The following is a 9609-nucleotide window of genomic DNA, read 5'->3' as shown; positions in this document are numbered from 1 at the left end:
CACGCACGACACGACACGACACACACACACACACGACACACACGCACACACACACACACACACACACACACACACACACACACACACACACACACACGATGATAGACGTGAACAAAGCTTCCTTGTTTTGTGGATAACATCTGGATTATATCTGCAGTAAATAGCCTAGCGTGTCAAAATGAGCCTCATGTTTACAACCTGTAATGTTGATTGCTTATTAAATGAAAACTGTGTCATATTTGTACATGGCACTGATGTGCTTTCACCTAATTTTTCAATGTTTCTATGCCTTTACATTTTCAGTTATTTAATTTTATAAATAATCTGCATCATCTAATCAATGGCGGTATTTCGATTTCCTCGTGATAACGTTATGAATTGAATATCTTAATCATGTAGCGTAAAGCGCAGAAAACCGTGACCGCGGAAATAACAAACCTATACTAAATAAGCAGAGACTTCCACGTGATTCATGAGAGCGCTGCTTTTATTCACAATAATGAGAAATCCAGAAAAGACGCGTATGTTTTCAGTCGGTCGACGAACTAACGGGGTTTTGGCTTCACGTTACGGCGATGCGTGGAATGTGATAAAGATGCCAAGCATTTTCACCTCCCGGAGGCCAACACGAAAAACTGATGCGTCAGTCTCTCCCGCTAGCCTCGTCTAAACTACGGCAACAAAGCGCGAATTCAACACCGCTCGCCGTGGGGGCGCCAGTGTCGCTAGACGCATCACGAGATGTTCCTGATCGGTAGCCAAACAGCTGGGGGTTTGAACCCAGGGTGACCGACCATTCCCCGCCACAACTACAGCTGCTGCTGCTGCTGCTGCTGCTGTTGCTAACGCTGCCACGTGGAGGTCCATTTCGTGAATCAGCAAGTGGTTTCCAGCGTCATTACGAGACGGATGCATAGGCGGAAACGGATGTTTTGTTCTCTGTAACTGCCCTTCTGGTACAACGCAGCGAGCTTTCCCCGAGTCAATATAGTTTCTCGTCTAATTAGGGTGAGAGATAATCAACGCGAAGCTGCGTCTGGTGCGATTTTATTTCTCCTAATTTTACTATTCAACGACGTATATCTATAATTTTTTCGAATGCGTTCTGCCACAGGCGGGAATCGTCGCAGTATCAATTATACAATCACCAATTATTAATTATGATTAATTAACATCATTAACAATTAAATTATTATAATTAAACATTATTATCAGTAGTGAGTGGTGCACGCTCGCTAATTGCTCTAACTAACACGACGTAAGATCACGAACTTCGTCGGCGAGAAAATCCTAATCATCCCAGATTAGTCGGCTCCGTGTACATACGCATTCATCGGGATGATGTCAGGCGACCAGCTGATGCGCAATACGGTTCGAGTTGAACTATATCACCGCGGTGTAACCGCTGATTGACGGGCCTGCATGCGATGAAGACCTCGTATTTTCTCGGCGATGTATCTAGAGCAGATTTATAAACGGGAACGCGAGTTGGAGTCGGAGGCTGGAGCACAGCCAAGGCGTCACGTGCGTGTGTGTTTATTAGGCAAGGTCGCTGGCGCATGAGGGCGCAGTGTGCGTAATGAAACCCACTGGTCTTTACATCTACTAACAGTATATAGAGATCAGTGACGCAGCCCTAGCTAGATCGAGTGGAAATCGTATCTACGGAGTTTTTCACTGACTGCTCGATAACCCACGTCTAGCTGAATGATGTAGCTAATAATACTTTGTCGCGTGTAAGGATACACTGTGGCTGACGGGCGGGCGGATACACATCCGGTCTGTTTAATCACGCGCACGTACGCACGCACTCGCGCATGCACGCACAAATCCTACACACACGCATGCACTCGCGCACGCAGCACTCAGACAAACAAAGTCTATAACACAACTTAAAAGGAAGCGCAAGCGACGTTTTCAACACTCATGTATCACGCCACGCAATCTTGTACCATGTCTGACCCATGTCTCTCTGGTTTACCATACGTAATCACGTCACGTTCATCCGGACAATTTTTCAGATACGAGAATGAGATACGCCACCGCACGAAAAACAACAGCACCAGCGAGAGTGACGGCAGTGATGACGTTGCTGCTGATAGCATTAATAGCGACAACGAGGACAACGTGACACAGCTAAACTGCTCATGTTCCATCACGTGTAAGGCTAATACATTGATATTGCTACCGAAATGAGTATAGTTCATATATTTTCAACGAGTATGCCACATTAAATAAATTGTTTAGTAACCAAGCTTCAACTGCCGTAAGAGTTTCTTCTGGGATAAAAAAAAAATAGACTACCTTACCTACAACCTACAACACCATACAGTTTTTGCAGTCACTAGTAGAGAATCAAGGCAATCAATACACGCACAACATATTGTTACTTGAGGTGACAAGTGTGGCAAAACACCATCGTGGTCATCGAAGTCTGCCACTCCTGACGAGATACGCGACCGTTTCTTAGCGCTAGCGTCTAGCTAGAGTAAAGCCATTCACTGCTCTTACCTTCGCGCAGGGAACTGTAGGCAGCCACACGTCTTCATCGGCTGCACCGGCTCCAGGGAGACGTCTTACACGACGAGTCTGAACGAGGCGCTGTGGCTGCTCGACTTTGGAGGAGCCGTGAAGGACATCCGACGCTTCTACTACGTCTGCAAAGTGCTCTACTACCTCATCACGGAGAAGCTGTCGTCGCTGAGCGGGTCCGCACAGAAGACGCTGTTTAAGACGATACAGGAGGTGCTAAATCAAGGTGAGCAGAAACGAGATTCGGAAATGTAGGCTATGAGCATACTAGCGGTGCCATCGCTAGTATAAATGTTTCTACACGATTATAAGTATGTTTGTACTAATGATTTACGTTTAATGTTGTTTAAATTTATGTTTATTCGTTGCTAATTGTTAAAAAAATTAAATTACGTTTAAATGCAACTTATGCATAAGATTGATTTATATTAAACATTAACTTGTTTAATAATGTTTAATAATGTTTTGTTAATAATGTGTAGTATATGATTAAATGTTAATGTATAAATGTAAACGCTGCAATGCGTAGCAGAAATGTTGCATCCTGAATCGTGTTTGCGTGAGCGACGGAATTTGCTTTTGCGCTGCATTTCACCGAGCCATTATTTTGTTTATTCAGTTCGTGTACTGTTTGTGTCCGATTTCAAACAGCTTCATCGTAAGAGTGTTTTAGTTTAGTTTCGCGTATCAGATATCCGCTCAAATGAGTCCAAAACCTATATATCTGCGATGTGAGGTTGGACGTTGGCATGGTTAACACACGATGATAGACCTAACGAAGTGGATTTGGTTTCTATCCTAGTGGTTCAGACCAAACAGAACACGGGCACGTTAAAACTTCTAATGGTAGAGCTCAGCATTGCCATGAAAGAGTGCCTAGGTGGTCGTCACATCGGCTGCTCGGAATTGTGGAGGAATCACAACGAGACTGTTCACAGGTGGCAGCACAAGTTAACGATGCACACGATTCTGGATGAGATCAAGCACGTGAGTTCATAGGATTGATTACTCGCTGCTTGGCCCAACCCCCGCGCCTAGCCAATACATAGAAACAATAAACCGTCGAATTTTAAACCATCAAACTCTTCCATGAAAAAGTAGGTTATAAAGTATTTATTCATTAGACTCGCCCTCTCCCTCTCCCTTTTTCTCTGCCTCTCCATTTCCCTCTACCTCTCCCTCTCCGTCTACGCCACCGTCTCCCTCTCATTCTCCCTTCCCTTTCTCTCTCCCTCTCCCTCTCCTTCTCTGCCCCTGTCTCTTCCTCTCTCTCTCTCTCTCTCTCTCTCTCTCTCTCTCTCTCTCTCTCTCTCTCTCTCTCTCTCTCTCTCTCTCTCTCTCTCTCTCTCCCATGCATCACCTACCTCTCCCTATCCCCCTCTCTCACTCTGCTCTCACTCTCACCCCTGCAGCGGCAGACTGACGACGACGACGAGCGGTCGCTGAAGCTGCAGGACCTTCCCGACGACTGCATCCGCTCGATCCTCCGTCGCCTTAGCAACCACGAGGACGTACTGAACACCAGCAAGGCGCTCATGCTGTTCGCCGGGGAGCAGGCGCAGCTGCTGTTCGAGGGCCAGCACCTCTGGCGCGAGCTGTGTATGTTCCACTTCACCGACGAGCAGACGAACGACGTTCGAGCCAAGCAGAAGGATCCCGACAACTGGCAGACGATCTACTACCGACTCAAACGGTAGGTCAGGAAAAGCTAGTTTCGCTCGCCTCGTGAAAGCGGAGGGGGGGATAGTCTGTACTTTTTTTCTACGTTTCACTCACTATCTGATAAGAGAGAAGGAGGTCTGTACTGCTAGTTTTACACCGTGTGATGAGGGGGGAGACTGTACCTTTAGTTTAACTCCTTGATTATATATATATATATATATATATCCTATATATTAATTATAATAATATAAACGCCGCGTTCCGCTGCATGCATGCGTGCGTGTGCGCTGCGCTTTCCGTTGTGTGCGCGTGCGTTACATTGCGTGCTCCTGTGGGTATTACGCGCTGCCGCTCACTCCATGCCTATTGTAACTGTAAACCTGTACTCCTGTAAACGACAGATATAAAAATAAATAACATGATAACGCAATATTGGCGTCTCTGCTCCAGGTATCACGGTCAGAAAGAGATCTACGCTGAGATGCTCTATATCTGTAATACCTGCCGATGCCTATTCTGGCAGGTAAGGTATTTCCAACTGCTGAGCTTGTATTATGCTGAAAAATTATCAAGTATTAAGAGAATGAGCTTGAATTAAAAAAGAAACCGATAAATGGTGGCGCGTTAGGATATGAGATCGGCATTTACTTGATTTTATTATTAGCCAGATTTTTTTTTTACAATTGCGGCGTGTTTAGTGAATTACACGTGATAGGTCGCCACAAATTTCGATCGCGTGTTAGCGCTGCTTCACATTATCGTGCCCATGATGTGCAAAATACTTCCGACTTTGTCATGTTTTTGTGTGTGTGACGTCACTGTTTTTTCCTTCTTCCGCGCAGTCGATTGGTCACCCGTGCCTTCGCAGCAGCGATGAGGCACGTAGGACGCCACTAACACCCCAGCAGTTTCTGCAGCTGTTCGCTGTCTAAACCACCCAGGCGACAGTGGAAATCTGTACTGCACCATCACCATTATCATTTTATACTCGTGACGGACACGCGTGATTCCGCCCGAACGCTCTCATCTTGTACAAACGAGGAGTATGGTTTGCAGCATGTTCTGCTCGATGTAAAGTTCAAATTTGTAAATACGTTGCAGTTGTCACATATTATATTAGGAGTAACATGATAATATCATAATATATTTTGTTGCTGTTGTTTATATATGTATAGTAACGTTTGTACATATAGGTTTTTTATATGCCCATGAATTTTTTACACTTTTATATGTATGCACGCGTTTGAGTTTTTTTTAATAATCGCATTCGCACAGTGTCTGAGTGTTGTGTTAAACTGCTAAAAAGGCTTTACATCTCAATAAGCTTGTCATTGAGTTATTATTTATAATGAATATTTTGGCTTCGTTGACTTCATGATTTGTATACAATAAGGCCAAATCATTGGAGGTCACCCTGTTTAGCTAAGCTACGCGACAATTAGCGGTGTTTTTGATGCTATAAAGTTCGTACACATAAATTATAGCTATGTTGGGTTGTCACACGATTTGTTCGGAGTAGTGTACGGTTAATACTGTCTAAATCTTGACCTCACAAATACACATGTTGGTTGATTCCCGTTGTTAATTTAGGTTATTGATATATTTTACAGCGTCTAATGTTTTAATATGTATGCGTGCCCATGCGAGGCTGCGTGGGTGCTTGCGAGAGCGTGCGCGCGCGTTTGTGTAGCCGTATATTCTATACGGTGTTTGTATATACGTAATATATAAGCCGTGTCATATATGATAAATGTTCTTCAAAGTGTACAAGAATGCTATAGTGCGTAAGGCTATTGTAGGCAAGGCCCGTGTGAGCGAGGTCCATATATGACTGGTTTTTACTGTAATGCCACATTTCTATGTAATGTATCCCACTATCCCAGTATAGACTATGTCGTTATTAATTACTGGTTTCACTCTATGTTTACTTGGTTACTTTATTTTGTTGTTCCTATTATAATTATTTATTATTATTGTGATGTTCTATTTGTTCCAAATTGCAAGAATAGACCATTTACTTCAGGAGGTCTCGGTAAGGCATATATGATTAAAGCCATGAAGAGATTGAGATCGAAATATATGAAAGCAAGAGAATGAGTGTCAAATTACTGACGTCGAAAAAATGAAAAGTTCGGCATAGAACGATATAGACGTATGCATATCCTTACATTTAGGTCTACCTACATGCGCTACCATGCGCGCGTGTGCTATCGTCTCAACATGCACAGGTCTCCCTTGTGAGAAATAAATAAAAGAGTTGAAATAGTTCGTCGTCTATCTTTACTCTGTAAGTTTCCTATGTAGCATGTTCACACATTTGCAGCATTGACTGGGTCAGGTTTTAGCGTCGACAGTAATGAATCAGTGTGCGCGTCTGTTACTTACGTGACGTTGGAGATTGTTGCGGTGCTGTTGATGTAGTTTCTGCTGCTGTATATATATATAGTTTCTACTGTGTATGCGGTGCTATCTACCTATACCACGGCCATGCTGCTTATTTACTCTGGAGTTTGTATTTTTCCGGCGTACGCACAGGCACTGGCTTGATGTATATTCGATGTATACCCATGTTCCTGTACAAAACAGTTCAGAAACCTATTATATATATATGCATTGCGTCTACTGTGAATAAAAATGTATGTAAATTTTACTACGGTTGAGTGTTGGCTGTCATTCATTTGTACTGACTTTGATTTTAACACATAACGAACACATAGGACAAGTGGTTATGTTACTTAGGGGCATAGAATCGACGACTTCAGCTAGAATCAAGCCAGTGTGACTCAATATGTATAGCGTCACTTATCAAATACGATACACGTGAAAAGGTATGCGTGTACGATTGGCCATCGTATTCAGAAATATTTTTTATACCACGGTAATAGTACACCCCCTTTGTCAGCCAATCACAAGCCGAAAAAGCAATAAAGTGAATTGTAAATGGGCAGGGGCATGCCCGAAAGAGAGTTGCAAAGTAATATCCGCTCTAAATAATTCACTTTCGCTGCTGGATCACGCCACAATCCTTTAAACTATGCCTAAGTACATGGGGATCATGGACGGCGCTGGCGTCGCTGGTCGCGTTGTCAGCCAAGATCATTTTTTTCGCCCAAACATAATGATACGCGTTCAAAATGGGCAGGGGCATGCCCGAAAGAGAGTTGCAAAGTAATATCCGCTCTAAATAATTCACTTTCGCCGCAGCATCACGCCACAATCCTTTCCCTATATATGTACATACGGACGGCGTCGCTGGTCGCATTGTCAGCCAAGATCATTTCTTTCGCCCAAACTTATGCGCTTAAGATGGGCAGAGACATGCCCAGGAAAGATTTGCATAGTAAAATCCGCTCTAAAGCCCGGCGCACTGGTGAGTATTTTGACGCATGCATAATTTTACTTGAGTAAAATTACTCACGTGTGCGCCGGCAATTCAATTTCGCCGCGGCATCGCGCCACAATCCTCTCCCTATGCCTATGTACATAGGGATGGCGCTCGAGTCGCTGGTCGCGTTGTCTGCCAAGATATTTTTTTCGCACAAACTTACGCGCTCAATATAGGCAGGGATATATGCCCGGGAGAGATGTGCATGGTAAAACCCGTTCTATTTGTTTCTACCTTGGCATGCAAATCACACGGTACACAATACGGTAACGTAGCCACATTGTTTCCGGAAGGCACCGCTGGCACCTTCCGTGCCGCTGGCACCATTCAGGGCTTGTTCCTATTCATAAAGAGATGTCATGTGATAGCCATTTATAATATTAATCTACTCTCAGATATCCCCCACTCCATTTTAATTGTATAACATTGGCAAAATAATATTCCTATCGGCAGATATTGCGGATGCACCGACACATGTCTTGGCCTGCAAAGTAAGTAAAATACAGTAACATAGCCAGATTGTCTCCAGAAGGCATCTGTCGCGAGTACCTCGTATGCTAGGGCTTGCTCTTATGCGTGAACCTAGGTCAGGTGACAGATATTTATCATGTGTATCTACTCTTAGTATATATATATATATATATATATATATATATATATATATATATATATATATATATATATATATATATATATATACATATATACACACACATATATATATATATATATATATATATATATATAAACACATTATTTTGGTAAATACCTATGCTCTCAGGAACCCTTCACAATTTTACGTATGCAAATGTCACGCGCAATACAGCAGCGGACGTTTTCAGCCGCATGAGTCCGATGAGGGCTGAATATAACAGCCGAAAAATATATATTATAAACTGACATTCGAAACGTCATAAGCCGGTCTTGTCCACCAATGCGTGACGAGGTAAGCCACAGGCACTTGGAGCGTTTCAATAAAATATAATGCTAAGTAAATACGAAATCTATTTACTACCAAAGTTTTAATGTTTCTCGACTCTCCTTCACCTATTATTGCCGACAAGCCGTGCTGCAAATGCTCCAGCCACTGCAACACACGCCAACCGCACGCACGCTGCTGCACGCTACTTGCAGTATACTTACACTGTATTGTTTTATACTGCTTTATGTACATAAATATGTACATACTATATGTACTTTATGTACTTTATGTACATATGTACATACTATATGTACTTTATGTACTTTATGTACATATGTACTTACTATATTGTACTTACTATATGTTTACTATATGTACTTTATGTACATATACTATATTTTACACATAAATATAGATATTTATTTATTTATATTTAGTATATACAGCGGCCGCGGTAGTGTTGGTTTGCGCTATATTGTCCGTTATGATGTGATGGCAGTTTCATCCGATGTCCTTATGTACTTACTATATTGTACTTACTATATGTTTACTATATGTACTTTATGTACATATACTATATTTTACACATATATTTAGATATTTATTTATTTATATACTGTATATACAGCGGCCGCGGTAGTGTTGGTTTGCGCTATATTGTCCGTTATGATGTGATGGCAGTTTCATCCGATGTCGTGTGTCAATAGAAGAGGCAGTACAACAAAGGGTAAAACCAATGAAAAGTCAATGGTTGGCCAACACACACACAGTCTCTTACGAAGCAGTTTTATATGGGCTCCACGAGACGTAGGGTGCTCTGTCTGTTTCTGTTTGGCTGGCCTCATTGTCCGTCAGTCCGTCCGTCTGTCCCCCTCTTTCCTCTCTCCTCTGCCTTATCATGCGACCTCGCGGCGAGCAAAAGAAATCCTACCCAGTGGGATAAGAGCATGCGTGAAAGAACGAAGTTGTGTGTGAGAATAAAAAATCTGCGTTAAAAAATCGCGATAGGTGCGCCGGTAACTAACCCAGCAGGTGAGCGCATGCCAATTAATAAAGCAATGCACACACACACAAACACACACACATGCACGCACACACACACGCACGC

At 42.8% G+C, this 9609-nt stretch overlaps 1 protein-coding gene across 2 annotated transcripts in view; it reads left to right on the top strand.

The window, feature by feature from the left end:
- LOC106821640 (F-box only protein 25-like) overlaps nt 1-6849 on the top strand; it is an 8922-nt gene extending 2073 nt beyond the window's left edge. The window contains exons 2-7 of one of the 2 annotated variants that reach the window (XM_014826528.1): nt 2022-2161; nt 2522-2758; nt 3335-3519; nt 3945-4225; nt 4645-4717; nt 5037-6849. In XM_014826528.1, coding sequence (XP_014682014.1) covers nt 2022-2161; nt 2522-2758; nt 3335-3519; nt 3945-4225; nt 4645-4717; nt 5037-5126 — 1006 coding nt within the window. In that variant the 3' untranslated portion in view covers nt 5127-6849. The remainder of the gene's footprint in view (nt 1-2021; nt 2162-2521; nt 2759-3334; nt 3520-3944; nt 4226-4644; nt 4718-5036) is intronic. The other variant, XM_014826529.1, reaches the window with a different exon arrangement.
- Nucleotides 6850-9609: the final 2760 nt, after the last annotated feature.

This window comes from Priapulus caudatus, unplaced genomic scaffold (genome assembly GCF_000485595.1).
Source record: "Priapulus caudatus unplaced genomic scaffold, Priapulus_caudatus-5.0.1 Scaffold80, whole genome shotgun sequence".
NCBI lineage: Eukaryota > Metazoa > Priapulida > Priapulimorpha > Priapulimorphida > Priapulidae > Priapulus > Priapulus caudatus.
This window is presented reverse-complemented; position numbering and strand designations above follow the sequence as displayed.